At 41.2% G+C, this 15,478-nt stretch overlaps 1 protein-coding gene across 1 annotated transcript in view; it reads left to right on the forward strand.

Annotated features, from left to right (window-relative positions):
• mei1 (meiotic double-stranded break formation protein 1) overlaps nucleotides 1-15,478 on the forward strand; it is a 65,398-nt gene that overhangs the window by 36,488 nt on the left and 13,432 nt on the right. The window contains exons 21-28 of the mRNA XM_080905174.1: nucleotides 732-914; nucleotides 1,140-1,262; nucleotides 1,817-2,006; nucleotides 8,624-8,737; nucleotides 9,881-9,991; nucleotides 13,047-13,234; nucleotides 13,562-13,646; nucleotides 14,933-15,117. Coding sequence (XP_080761300.1) covers nucleotides 732-914; nucleotides 1,140-1,262; nucleotides 1,817-2,006; nucleotides 8,624-8,737; nucleotides 9,881-9,991; nucleotides 13,047-13,234; nucleotides 13,562-13,646; nucleotides 14,933-15,117 — 1,179 coding nt within the window. The remainder of the gene's footprint in view (nucleotides 1-731; nucleotides 915-1,139; nucleotides 1,263-1,816; nucleotides 2,007-8,623; nucleotides 8,738-9,880; nucleotides 9,992-13,046; nucleotides 13,235-13,561; nucleotides 13,647-14,932; nucleotides 15,118-15,478) is intronic.

Raw genomic sequence — 15,478 nt, forward strand, 5'->3', positions numbered from 1 at the left:
AGTATTTTTAACTTTTCTTTTCCTTTTTTTAACCTTTATCACTTTTAATGCCAAAACACGCTGACAGCGAAGACACGTCTGCCTCGGTTTGAGAAATTTTTTTTAAAATTTTGTGTTCAGTAAATCAGTCTAACAATATGAAACAGATTGAAGGTTGAGATAGGTGTACTGACAAGCAATGCCATATTAATGTGTCAGGATCTCATCATTTTGAACGTGTTCAGTTTTTTTTTTCCCCGTCCACAGATGAAAGAGTGGCGCGTACGGAGCCGATGCTTCTTTTTTTTTTTTTTCATGATTGAATATGGAAACCATTTTTTAACAGGCTTAGAAATACTTAGAGTCAGAGCTTGACTGCTCATGTTCATCTCTTGATACAAAATCTATATTGTGCTGTAGAGAATTCACCAGCAAAGAATTTTAACTATAGTTGAGCATCACAGAAGAAAAAAACATGAAAAATGCGCCCTTCTTTATTTCACAGAGTATTACGCGGCCTCTCTGAGACTACTCAATATTATATACCTTACATTGACTGTGAATAAAAATAGATTACAGAAGAGTTGCTCCTCTGTCTAAGGGCTCTGCCTCAGTAGGGTTTCAAAAGAGATCCTCCTCCGGATTGTGAAGAAAATTATTTTCAAAATTGCAAGTTTTTAACTTGGATGTGTACACTCAACTCAAAGAGAGTACTTTGACTTCATCAATCTTTCTTCACCATGTTATTCAAGGCTTCTTTGAATTGCATCAGCAAGGCACTCTCCTCCTGCCAAAGCTTCTCTTCACTCTACTTTCACCATCCTGCGCTGATCCACTTCATGTGTCGATACCCAGAGCTGGCAGAGAAATTTGCCGCCCTGGTCTTGGAGCTGTGGTTGACCAAGGAACAGGACACAAACACAGGGCCTACCCCGGTAATGAGACATCTGCTTAAACTGTATCCCAGCAAGTATTTCTGAATAATTCAGTGATTTTACTGAACTCAATTTGCTTGTTTCACTCTGGCAACTTTCACTAATTAGTTTCACTCTGACAGAGCAAGTCTTAGAGACACATTGGGGTGTGTTTTCCTGAATTCCCTTCAACTCTGGTAAGTCAGAGTTGATGAAAAGGTGGCTGGGTTTCATCTGGTCTTACAGGCAGACACACAGGAGGAGAAAGAAAGCCGTGCTGATGAGAGGTCGGATCAGAAGACAGACACAGAAACCATGGAGCTGCTGTCTGTGATGGAGAAGTACCCAGCTGTCATACTGACCCTCCTGGTGAGAGCCAGAGACCTTGAATAAGAGTTCAGAGTTAATGACTTTGCTATATTCAAATGAACACATTTTTATGCAGCTGAATGCTGCATTGTAAAGGGAGCTGTTTGGAATAAAAATTTGAATCAAGCATGGAGTAAATTCTCCGTGCCAGCCCCACGTCATACCCTCCTAAATATCCAGCTTGCAGATCTCATATAGGACATGCTGGTTAAACTTCTTTAACCTGCCCACAGTTGCTGCCCACACAAGCCACTGTACCAGTCACCTCCACCACAGATCCTCCTTTTCATGCTGTGCCTGACTTAATCAGTTTCATATTTGTAGTCACCGATGTCTGCTCTGTTCTGTATCGGGGTCTCGCTGCTGCTCTCATGTATGCACATGAAAGGGTGGGGAGGTCCCAGAAAGAGCCATGGTGCCATATGTAATTCCTCTTTAGGCTACAATTGTCTTCATTCAACTGATTCGCTTTACTGCTTTGGGATAATACTGTTACCAAGAGATATTCTAAATGGATGTGCCTTCTTTGTTGTGACTTTTTTAATTGACCACAGGACATGGTTTGCACCAGAGAGGCTCCCCTAGCTGAGCGAGTGTTGGGTGTACTAGAAGTTCTTCTGGGAGGTCAAAGAGGCTACAACATAAACCTGTGTACAAAGCTAAGACCAGCCTTGCTCCAGGCCCTACAGCGGGTCAGTGTGGTGAACACAGACCATGGGTTTGAACAGGAATACGCTGCACAGGGTAAGAAACACAGAGCTTATATTGTAACACCTCTAGCATCTATCAAAGCAAAATAATCTGTACAGGAATCAGCGTAACTGTGGCTCTATTGTATTTAAATTAATGAGAATAGATGCACCAGAATAGAAAAGATGAAACAAAATTCACTTTAATTTTTTTCTTTTTCTTTTTCCCCCCAAAATGTACCAGGTAACATTTTTATCAGCTTCATGGAGAGCTGATTAAAAAAATTGAGAGAGCAGTTTTAATTCAAACTTCTGCGAGCTCTCTCTGGGAAATACAGAGATAAACCGCACAGCATAAAACCTCTGGCGGCAGCTTCGCGCACTCGCCGTGCAGCGATGAAGCAGTAATGGAGTCTTTCATTTAAAGTTAATGTGCCTCAATCAGGGAAAGCATTTAGCATAATATGTGTGACTCCAATTGTTTTTATAGCACAACAGCTTTTAAGTAGGCTCTGCTGTGAACGGTGTCCTGTCTGTTGGAACAGCTGATTGTATCTGTGTGCAGAGACATTCATTATTTTATTAATACATATTTAAAGGTGTATGTACACAAACAGTCAGCGTGTAGTGTGCTGTGCAAAAGTCTCAAACCACTCCTCATTTCTTGCTGTCTTTCTTGCTTTCTTGCTGCCGACGAGTCAGACTACCTGAACATTTTCAGGGATGCTTGTTTGTTTGTCATTCATCATTCAAGCAGAAAAAAGTACCTACTGTAACTCAAGGGATGAACCAGTGGTCTGTCTATACATAACAGACAACCTAGCAAAGAGCCACTTCTCAGTTGCATCTTTTGGCACTTCATTATTAGAAGCCTGCTATAAAGCCACAGTGTTTGCATTTCTTTAGTTGACTATGAAAAATGCCAAAGCTAACACAGTTAGCGTAAAATAGTGTTTTTCTGCCACCAAGTTGATTACCAAAGAGCTGCTAGCTAAAAACTTAGTGTATCTGGTATGGTATTGCAATTACTAGACACTGGGAGCAGATGTAGACCAACAATAAAAGGCTTATAAGGTTTATTTAGAGACTGAATTAAGTTAACAACAGGCAGATGAGCAATTAGGCAGCTAGTGTTTCTGTCAGATGAGCCCAGAGAGGGTCTGCAGAGAGGGAGACTGGTAGTTAGTGAAGGTAGCAGCAATAGAGATGTGCAAGGATTATTTAACTCTGAGATCTCACTTGTTAGATTCTGTGTTTGAGTCGTGGAGGAGTAGCAGGTGGGCAGACTGAAATCCAGGGTAGGCGAAGAAAGCTTAATGGAGAGTGGGCAGGTAGGGGCTGACTGACTCTTAGAGTGGAAGAGGAAAATGGCCAGCTGTGATCTTTAGACTCCTCAAGAGAGCACAAGTAGCTTCACCAGGAAACGAACAACGAACTCAGAAAATTACTGAGCAGAAAACACAACAGCAAAAACTAAACTGGAAGATCCAATTTTGAGAGAACAACTGCCTCAGCCGGTCCTTACGTACCGTAATGAGGCAATGGGCGCAAGTGCGTGAGTGGCGGCTTCGCCTGTGGGTGGAGACACAGGTAAAGCCCACCTCTCTGTCTGAGAGAACAAAGAGAGACAGAAGGAGAAAACAGAGGGGAAAACAGCCTGCCCAGACCCTAACAATATCTCAGCATAGTGTGCAGTGTGTCCTTGAGAAAAATGAGGAAAATGGACAAATGGAGGAAAGGAAGAAGTGGCAGACCTAAAAAACTATCCGCAGTAGGTAAGCAGTATCTGAAAGGCATGTCCTTTAGAAAGAGGAAAAGTCCTGGCAGAGCACCTGAGAGATTTATCTGATCCTTCAGATGATTCATCTAACAGAGCTAATATAAAATGAAGTTAAGGCACAAAATAAAATAAAGGTAAATTTTAAGAAATAGGTAATTTTAAGAAAATCTGTTATAGCAATAAGAATCTAAACAGCCTTGTTGAATAGAAAAGGTTCTGAAAAGAGTCCACAGAATCGGCTAAATGTAGTTTAGTGGGAGACTGTTCTAAAGCCTTGGTGCCACAGACTGAAAGGCTCTGTCCTCGCTAGCGTTTAATCTTGTCTGACGAACAGCTAACAAATCCTGAGCCTGGTGGCCATCAAGAAGCTATTCATAGTGAAGGTAAACAGGCACAGAAGCTGAGATATGCCCATGTACACAAGAACTGGACTGAAAATCAGTGGCGACTGGTCTGATGTAGTGATGAATCCAAAGTAAAATTTATGGTACAAATCATCATCCGTCTGTACAGCAGTTACAAGAGAGGTGCAATGGTGAGTGTCTACAGCCATCTGTAAAACAGGGTGGAGGCTCGGACGTGATTTGGGGCTGCATTTCATACAGTGTTGCTGGTGATCTGGTCAAGATTTATAGAATTATGAATGCAGAATAGTGCAGTACCATCTGGAAAGCATCTGATTGGCAACGGCTTCGTTTTTCAGCGATAATAAATGATCCCAAACGTACTGCCAATGCAGTAAAAGCATACCTGGATAGGATAAAAACCACACAGTGGAACACTATCAGTTATGGATTTTCCTTCCCAGAGCCCAGACCGCAACATTATTGAAGCAGAGAGCAGAACAAAAGGCAGCCAACATCCAAAGAAGCAACTATTCCTGAAGACTGCTTAAAGAAATGACAAGAAAGCTGCCTAAGAGAGTCCAGACTGTGTCAAAGAATAAAGGTGCTCATGCCAAATATAGACTTTATTATATTCTGTATTTCCATGTATGTTTGCACGTTTCAATAAATTCCTGTGTCTATTTCCTTTTTTCCAAAAATGGCAAAATATAAAGAAAGTAGAGGTTTTTAAGTACCATGTGATAGATTTGTGATAGATAAGTATAATTTCTAATATATGTACTTATTTAGAAATGAGGGGTGGATCAAGACTTTTGCACATTACTGTCTTTTTTTTTTAACTCAAAGTATATTGATAAATTAATTTTCACTTTACAACGTGACCTCTCAGACAACTTTCAGACTCTGTGTGTACTTCCACCGAAAATGTGTCCTCAGCTCTGTTTTTTAAACCTTGATCCCGAATTTAGGGATGAGCGCTAATGCCTTAATAACTGTGTTAATAATTATGACTCTGTGGTTACAAAACACAGCACTATACTAATAGATTAATTTTCTCACACATAAAGTGATTCACCATTCTGAATGAATGAATTCACCACTCAGCGTTGCGCATCGACATTAATGCCAGCTGATTTGGCTTCATGCTCACTTATGTCTCATTAAGTCACGGATACGGTTAATTACAGTCGATGTATAGAGGTAAACGTTGCAGCTCGGCCCCCAGAGTTTGAGTTTCACCATGTGGGACACTGTTTTGTTCGTCTTTCTTAGTCATCCAAATGAAAACATTTTGTAGCAAATAAAAGTTTCAGCTGTTTCAAACCCACTCAGCACAAGCTCATCCACACAGTACACAGGAACACATCCACCTGCAGGGTGAGGTAGTGGGCTCCCACACAGTGAGACATAATAGATCAAACGCATGTCGGGTTTTTTTTCTCCCCACACAGCAGACACTGGAAGATTTATCCAAGTGAAGCAGCAGCAGCCACACCTGAGCTGTTTGGTTTGAGATGCCCTTCTCATCATTTTGACTTGAAAAGAAAAAAGATTTTCATTTAAAAAGAGCTATTTTTGATTTATTGTCTCTCCACAGTTATTAACACAGTTTATTACTCAGGCTTTTCACCACAGCTCAAACGAAGAAGGATTACATGCTGTTGATTGGTGAGCTTTTCTGTATCTAGGATACCAAATTTAATTGAATTAAATTAGGGAAATTTAGCAAGTTTATGCGTCTTCGTGTTTGCAGATGTTGTTAGTTCTTCTGGCATAAATAATCAAAAACTAATGGAACCTAGTAGAATAGTAATATATTAAAAATGCATTTGTATTTTGTTTAAAGAAAAACAACTTTCACAATCAATTCATCTTTTGCTCCATAACCGTGACGTGAGCGTGCCAAGATGTTTTACTGGGGGTTAAAAATAACAGTTGGCATATACCATAATAAAACATCTATTAAGTAATGTACACGGATTAATTGGAGCGTTTGGCACAATGTCTTGTGCGATATAATGGAAAGCACTTAGGCTAATTATTCTCAAATATGATTGATTTACGTTTGCGAGTCCATTTTCTCTGGCAGCATTTTCTTTCTGCTTTAAACGATTGTTATAGTGACATTCAGAGATAGCAGAAGAGCTGTTTAATGATAATTGTGTTTTTTCTTCTTTTTCAAATTAGTACATTTGCAGAAAAGCACAGCTGTTCAGATAAGAACATTTATTGCAGAGCAAACATGGGCACAAAGATTATATTGACTTGAATTTATTTAAATTAAAGAAAAATTTGTGGCAGTCGAATGAGGCTTGGTATATCCTAAAATATGACTTAACAGCAGCTGGACACAGTGCTCAGTTTAAGTGCAGTGCTATTTCTTATAACCAACCTGCCATATAAATCTCATTTTAAGTGAACTGGAATAACAAAGCCTCCTAAAATATGGTTGGTTTTGAATTGGATTAAAATGGCAAGAAAAAGTCTCCGTCGCCTCTGATTAATGCTGGAAGGAAAAAACCTCGTAAAATGAATTCCTCGACCAGGCAGTGGAAGGTGAGATACCATAAACTGGGGTGTAACTGGACACAGTCAGATTAGGTCAGACAATTTCACTTCACTTGTTTTGCTCATAGACTGTATTTAGTAGATGGACGTAGCCATCATGATGCCACCCATCAGTTTGTGCACTCTTCAGGTTGAAGTCTTATGGTGGGAGCCACCTTAACTCTCTGGAATGCTAATCAGATAATGCTAGCATAGCCACAGATACCAGATTATTTAAAACTACAAATCACTCACCAAAACTGCCATATAAACCTCTTGGATGAACTGTAACTGGCTTCAGTTCAAATTATTTGTCAGATTATTGTATTAAAAATACTCCAAAGCGAACCAAAAACACGGTGGAGAGGTCCACTTCACTGACTACAGTTTGTGGAGTTAAAGGACAGTAGACAGTGACTGGCTAAAGCTGGCAATGTCTGAACATTCATTAGCTATACCAGCTACAACATTTTGTTTACCAGGCTGTAAACATGTTTATTTCATCTCTGAATTTGTGCATTTTATGATGGATGTGTACAGCCATTCGTTAGCTTTTGGATTTGCTTGTGGAGCCAACAAAGGAAATTTAGGAAAAACGTGTTTTTGGCTCTTCTCTGTTGACTTAATTTACATTAAACAGTTATATATGTAGAATTGGTCGTTATTACCATTTCACTCGATCAGTTCACATTTGAATTTTTAATATAGCTGCATGTTGGGCTCTGCGCTGGGAGCTCATCGAAAGCATAGAGCGTGTGTTGCATATTTTGATATGTTATGAGCTTGTATGACTGCTGCCTTGGCTAGATCTCTGGTGAAAGAGATTTGATCTCTGTTATCTTCCTGGTGAAACACAGTAAATAGTTAAAAAAAAATCTCCTGCTGGAACCTGCAGGTGGATGCAGGGGTGGTGGAGGGGTCAAACTGCAGGCAGCAGTGCAGACACTGAGATGTTGGAGGGAGAGATGAGACATTTACATCTTAAACAGAATTTGGGGAGAGTGTAGCATGTCACACGGGTATAAATTAGCTTGAGTGGACTGCCTAAACTAGCATCCGGGCCTCACTTGTTTTCAGAAGGCTGCTGTATCTTTATTAGAACCATAAAACCATGACATAAATGCTGAAATTGAAGGTTTGTAACAATGAAAAAAAGAACAAAAGAATGCAAATGTGCAAATAATGTATTTTTTTGTTATAGGTGTCTGCCGTATGGTGTTATTACGTCTGTGTACTTGCCCAGGTTAATGAGCACAGCTGAAGGGCACAACAGCAGCGTGCCAGCTGGGGATTCAGAAACTGTTGCTGTGGTTAGCCTCTGCCTGCTTTCTGCTCATCCCGGGCCCTGAGGGAATTACAGCCTGTTATCCCTCCACATGTTCCAATTCAGCCCACTGTAATTTGCATTAATATATACTTTATATTAGCTTCAGTGCGGCGGCATCCCAAAGGGGAGATATTTTAATGTTATGCAATACAGCAGTGAAAGGGGAATGTAGATGACTGTTCAGCCTGAAGTTTCTTTCCAGTTAAAGTCCCCTTGCCCTTTGTCTCCTGTCCCCTCTGGTCCTTTTTCTCCACCCTCTTACGCCACCATTTATCCTAGCTATATCTAGACACCTAATATTGGTTTCTAAAGTGTGTGTGTGGTCATTTTTAATCATTCTGAGTAAGATGTGGTCATTTCCTCCCGGTTCCTTTCTCTTCACGATGACTTGTGCTAGCTCCAGAAATCCCTCTTAGGGAAACCAAACTTCATAAAAACCACAAGTGAATGCAAGAAATCCTTCATCCTATAGAGTGCATGTTTGGACCACATCCTCTGTGTTGGCTTTGTTGACAAATGATGTGCACAACAGGTTCCAGACTAAAGTAATGACTTGAGAGAAAATGCTAATTCATTGTCATTCTCATCTCTCGCTCTGTCACACTCCATCCTCTGTCTTACCTTTTCTTTTTTCTGGTTTGTTTTTGTTTGTGTCTGTTTTTATGGAGCAGTGAACTCACTCCCTCTGGTGCTGAAGCTGCTTTGTGTGACGCAGGCCAATGATCCACCTTCATCTCCCCATTACAGTAATATGGAAGGAGTGCACTTCAAACTGCTATACCATGGTGAGGCCCCAAGGTGCTGCTGACATGTCACGCTGAGCACAGCTCTCTCTCTCTGCATTTATCTAAAATATCCGAATAACCACTCAAGCCCCCTATGTTAAGAGGCAGATTTAGCAACATGATCGCTACAGCAAACAGTTTCGCTTACAGTGATACCAAGAAAAGCTCCGACAGCAGGCAAACAAGTCAGCTCGCTCTCTCAGTCATCCACAGAGACTGCATCTCCCTTTCTTACAGCGTCGCCGGCATGTCATCTTACTACACAGCAACACAATTATCTAGCGAGAGAGACAATGTTGTCGTGTTTGTTTCCTCTTCTGCATTCATCTGTATTTCAATTACTCCTCACTCACCTTTGATTTAATACCATCCTCACAAACATACTCAGAGGAGCGTTTTCTGCTGATCTGCAGATCAAAATGCTGCACTGAACTTTACTAGACGGTAACTCATAACTCCATGCCTGTTACAAGGGTCTAATTTGCTTTGCTTTTCGTCTTTATGTCAGCAACACTCATCCCTCTGTGGCTTACCACTTTTTTCTTTATACTGCATATTTGGAGCCTCATCCTCAGTTGTAAGTTGTATATTTCAGCCCACTGTCTTTTGCAGCGTTTCTCAAATAAGGGTGCTAGTAACCCTATGGTTTCTTTAGAGTATTGCAAGCACACTTTCTTTTTTTATTTAAAAAATATCCTATCATGATCTTTAAGATAACTGTTACTCTTGGATCTTGTCTTGTTGTTCTTTAATAATGATATATTGCTATACTAAACCCCTATATATTGCAATGTTTTTGGCATCATGAATGTTTTGATCAGGCATTTTCACTGTTATTGACGCACCACGACATGCAATAAATGACAAAGCCCACAATGTTACATTTGATCTGCTACATCACATTTGAATGCCCCTGTATAAAATCCTTGAGAGCACCGCAGATAAAATCATAGATGAAAGAGTGAGAAAATTGTTGGATACTCGACTATATTTTACATTACATTTAGGGTCAGCTGTGCAGTAAAGGTATATTTCCCAGAAATAATGCCCGTGTGTTTGTGTGTGTGTGTGTGTGTGTGTGTGTGTGTGTGTGTGTGTGTGTGTGTGTGTGTGTGTGTGTGTGTGTGTGTGTGTGTGAGTCAGTGAGTAACATAGCAGGGAGGTTGAAGCCTATAAAAACAGAGAGCCTGCTGCCTGCCATCAGCTACCTGTACTGCTGCCTGAGCCTGTCCCCTGCACACTGCACTGACAGAGGTTAGACACGTTCTTACTGCCACTTTTAGTTACACTCTGCATGGTCTCTGTGCCTTTTATTCACTCCTTCTCTTAACGTCACACCTTTCACACACGCAGCCTCTTCACCCTCTGTCTCAGAAGGTTTCTCTCGACTCTTGCTGTCTTTTCATTTCGCTCCCCACTCTCCTGTTTGAGAGAAGCGAGAGGCTGACCTTGATGCACGTTGTACTGAGGCACAAAGCAAATAATAACCGTAAAAGCTCACACCTGCACTACAAATGGTACACAGGCTTTGGCTCGGTCGTGGACATTGTCTTTGGCTCTTGTCTTTTGTTACGGTGTCAAGTCTGTGAGCTTGTCGCACATTTGCACAAAAGCAATGACTGGCAGACTCGTGTCGTCGCCTTGCTACAGCTAAATACCTGTAACACACAGGTCCAAACACAAATAGCACTTACCGCCATGGCAACATGTAGGTTTCTAAGGTAAGAAATCTCACATAAATCCATATATAGACGAACAAAATCAGTAATTAGGTGCAGCTGGAAGATGTATGATAACATAAGGGGGTTTTTCCAAGAGAGTTTCACTAAAGCTTTTATTTTTAGAAATCTCTCTTTAAAACCAAAGTCGCTCAATCAGTCAATGAGCCAGAACACAAAAGTATCAGGTACTAAAGAGCTTGAGAAATTAATACTTGAATATTTTTCACAACAGACAAAAGTATGCCTTCAGACCTGTTACACTGCGCTTATCACAGACATTTATTTGATCAGTTACAGGGTATTCTTTTCTAGTCATGCTGAGTGCTCAAAGTGTTTATTCTATAAGTCTCATTTTACTCAAACATTGCTCTATTTTTTACAATTAAAGCACTTTATCCACCTCACATCTATGGCCAATTTAGGATCGCAAATTAACTTAGCATGCATACTGTATGTGTGGACTGTGGGAGGAAACCGGAGTGGCTGGAGAGAACCCACGCAGGAACACAGAAAGACTCCAACTGTGGTTTGACCCAGAAATATGCCTTCTGTGAGGCAACAGTGCTAACCAGTACACCAACTTCTCTGGTTAACTTGGAGGTCAGACAGAAGGGTTACCATTGGGAAGCAAAGCTAATAATGTCAGTGGTATTAATTTGCAGTAAGGCTCCGTGATTATGGACAACAATTATTTTCATCAGTACGGAGATCCACATTATTTGTCCGATTATTCATTGATTTTAGTGATAAATGTGTTTTTATTGCACTTTCACGTAAACAGAACGCTGATATTACGTTTCCATATATGTACAGATCTTTGCATCAAAATAAAATTTGTCCTCATTCACCTAAATACAGTGCACCTCTTTGAAAAAAGTAAAATAGATTTAAAAAGAAAATGCCCTGCAGAGCAAGAGGGCACCTTTATTTTGTGTTCTGTTCCTGTTAATTAATCCGTAAATTCATCTTTGCAGACAAATAAGGTGTTTGTTCACCTGGTCTAAGTGCATCTCTAGAAGCAAAATAAAAAGGTTGTCAATAAAACCCCTAGCAAAGTACTCGACGGCTTTATTTTCCCTCCAAGGTTTGCATACAGCACAGGTGTTGCCACTTTGGAATAATTGTGCGAGGGGGTGACATATCTTTTGTCCGGTGTGTTGACCATTTTCCTGAAGTGTTCGTAATTCACTGTCTTTACTGCACGTGGAGTGCGATTGCATTTGTGATTTCAGTGCGTCTTTGTGAGCTGGATGCATGCGCAGCTGCACTTTTATGGATGCCTGAATTCATGTTGGATGACTTACGTTAGCAACCACGATGTAGCTTTCTTGGGTTTCATGCCTCAATATACTGCAGTTTTTTTGCAGTAGATGACTGCCCTTCCCTTTATCTGGTTCTGTTGGAGGTTTCTTCCTGTTAAAAGGGAGATTTTCCTTCCCACTATCGCCAAGTGCTTGCTCATAAGGGGTTTCTGATTGCTGGGTTTTCTCTTTCTTATTCTAGAGTTCTTACCTTACAATATAAAGTGCTTTAAGGTCACTGTTGTTGTGATTTGGTGTTTTACAAATAAAAATCAAACGATTTGAGTCTGTAGTATTTTTTCGGACAGTTCAGTTGAATAAGTTCTGTCCTGCAGGTTTTAGACATCCCCCTGGGTCAACACCTGAATCACATGATTAGTTCTAAAGAACTTCAAGACATGTTGAGGAGGTAATTTAGCCATTTAAATCAGTTGTGTTGGATCAAGTACACATCTAAAACCTGCAGGACACCGGCCCTTGAGGCCTGGAGTTCCCCCACACCTGATCTAGAGATTCTAGAGACAAGCCCTTCACTCTCTGCTCTGCCAGACATTTGAGTTTTGTTGCATATTCATGTGTATCTTTTGGTGTAGTGTTATTCCAGGAAACTGGCACATGCAGGCACGTGATTTAGGGAGCGCTTAATTTTGCTTTGCATTCTATTGGCGAAGTGCGCTTTTTCAGTATCGCTTGATCATGCTCATTTAATTATGGGAAGACAAAATTGGGATTAAAGTTCGATTAATTGTGGCGCTCTACTTTGCAGCTTCTCCTGCAGCCTCTCTATGTATTCAGCCTTCATTATCACTAGTGATCAGTTTACAGCTACCTGTTTCAGCCTCAGGCTAGACACTATTTCAGTGATGGTGCAAAGGAGAAGGAACACATTACTCTGTTTCAAAGCGAAAAGAACATATGATTACTTTAAGATTGTTTCATTTGGGGGGATTTTTTTAGCACTTGGAGGTGATGCTTTGTTTGCATCTTGTTGCCCTTGTGTCATATCGTTCTATTATCACATTGTTTAAATTATTCAGCCTGCCCACATGTATATGGTAAAACAGCAATATCAGTGTTTATGAATAGAGAACAGTATAGTTTAACCTATTTTTCACTTAGTAATGTTACAAAGACCTCACAGGTGTTTGCATTGTTGTGGGTCTGTTGCTGCAGCACGTCACTCTGCAGTCATAAGGACCAGCTGCTATCAAAACCCACGCACAGCGCAGTGAAACAGAAGCACACGTCCCATTAAAGTGTGATGACACTGTTCCTTTTCTTTCCCAGCTGTCTCCATGCTGCTCTCTAACAGCGGGCTGATGGACCAGCTGCAGACAGTCTTCTCCTCCTCCTCCTCCTCCTCTTCCTCTGCCACATCCCTCTCTCCATCAGCCTGTCCTCCTTTGGCCCTGCTGTGCTGCTGCCATCTACTCCTGTCCTCCCTCATTACCTTGCAGCGTGTTCACTCCACTCAGGTACACACAACAGCTCAGCTCTGCTCTTATCACAACTTCACGATACAACTTCATACAGTCAAGGGCAAGACACAGCATAATGTAAAGTAGGGTATAGATTGAGATATAGGGGCAGAATGCAAAACAGAAATTGGATTTGCTTGATGCATATCTCAGTGAGGCCGTGGTACAAAATAACACGCTTTCTTCTTTGCTTTCAGCCGGCACTGCAGGGATAATAATGCATTTTAACTCACAAAGATTTCAGTCCTAATCTTGTTATATTCCTGATTCCTCCCCTCTCTCTCTTATTTTCTACCCTCTCTCTCTCATTTTCTATTATTTAAGGTCCGTAAGAGCATCACTTGGAGTCTGGACACAGCTGTGCAGCGACTCCTTACTCAGAAGAGAAACACAGACAGTCTCCTGCTGAGTAAGAGACACCAAATTTTACTGATTGTTTTTATAAGTCTTCATCCCATGCAGACAGCCGGCGGCAAAACAGTTCATTAGTGCTGAAATTATAGCAACAGTGTGTGACCCAAGAATACAAAAGAAACTTGGCTGAAAATTCTGCATTTGTGGTTGGCTGGTGTTTTTCTATTTTCCTCAATTTGCTTTTATTCTTCCAGATTTGTGTCTTGAGTCATCTGTTCCAGAATTTTGTGCTACTCGGTTTCCCTGTCCAACGCAATTATGAAAACATCGGGAGGTCCATAAGACCAAGATACCTGTGTTCATATGAGTAGCATTAGGCATCCCTGATTAATGTAACATCTGTCCATATACTGTGCAAACCAGAGGGTACTAATGGGGTCCACCTTTGCTTGGTTTACATGTACATACGTAAAGTCAATGTGTTATCCTCAGTGGAGCTAACCAAACCATGCATTTCACACACTTTCATTATATTAAGTGGCCCCAATCCCACTGCTGCACTGGGAGACAGATCATCCCTGCTGCTCCTGCATCTCTGTCTGTCAGCTGGATAAGTGACCTGTCAGAGTTGCTGTGATGTATTGGCTCCCTCCCTCTGCCTGCCTGTCTCTCTCTCTTTCTAGTCACTCAGCGTCCTTTCTCTGTCTTTCTCTCAATTTTTATCTCCCCTATGCTTCTTCCCAGCCTGCCCGTATATTTCCAACTCTTCCCGTTTCTCTCTATCTCTTTGGCCTGTCTCTCCTCCCTCTTTTCTTCTGCCACTAATTGAGTCCTCTCTCCCTCACAGGGCTCTAATCTCAGTGTACATGGCATTAAGTGGGATTCAGATGGCTGGCAGCACTAAGTTTGGATTCCACTGTGTTTTAGGAGTCTTTTTACCCCTGTTGTTCGCTTTTTCTCCATCACTACTTGGGTCTCGCTGAACTTCCTTCAGTTTCCTTCACTTCGTTCTGCCTTGCACTCTCTCTCTATGTACTTGGCACTGACATCTTTAACTTCTTGCCCTCTCTTTCGCTCACGTCTCTTATAAAAAAATTGCTCTCAGTTCCTTTCAGCTGTACTCTTGCACCCTCTGCTCCATGATTGTTACCATCTTTTTCAGTTTTTACTCACACACTCGCTGCTTTCTGTTGTGCTGTGGACCTCTTTCTTCTGTGGCCTTGCCTTCCACATTTATTTTCCTTCTCTCTTTCTTTCACCCTCCTTTGCTTAGACATTCCATCATTCATTTGCTCTGCTTTTTCAGACATTTACAATTTTCCTCTATCTCCCTCTTCCCAGTCAGCTACCTGAGGCTGCTGCAGGCTCTGCTTGATACTGACCTGGCATCGGAAGTTGTGTGTCTGACTTCTGGTCCTGGCTTGGTTGGGCTCAGACCTCTTGGGGTTGAAGACGGTGCTTTGTACCCACTTGGCTCCAGAGGGGCGCAGTGCCTCTCAATTGCTCTCAGTGGACTCCTTCTGCAGGTATTAGCATGTTTGAATATGAGTAGGTTTGTATTGATATGGTGATTTGAGTGTATGGGTACAAAAAGCTATCTGGATCCGGTTCAGTTTGTAACATTTTCTTGAGAACATTACGACAGTGATTCACAGGTTTTTGGCCAAACGTTTAATTTTGCCATTGTTAAAGAATTCCTCCCAAAATTTCTGGATCTGGATCCAGAGTGTAAATCATTTTAATCCCTTTAGCCTAGAGGTGGTGTGGTAAAATTTGCCTGCAAATGTGTCACAACTTTTTAAGCAAACCTGCTAACAAAGAGACAAACAAACAGACCAAACCAAGCCAATCACATAGCCTTCTTGATGGAAGTAATCCAATCAGTTT

The sequence above is a fragment of the Rhamphochromis sp. 'chilingali' genome (assembly GCF_963969265.1).
Source record: "Rhamphochromis sp. 'chilingali' genome assembly, chromosome: 15".
NCBI classification, from domain to species: Eukaryota; Metazoa; Chordata; class Actinopteri; order Cichliformes; family Cichlidae; genus Rhamphochromis; species Rhamphochromis sp. 'chilingali'.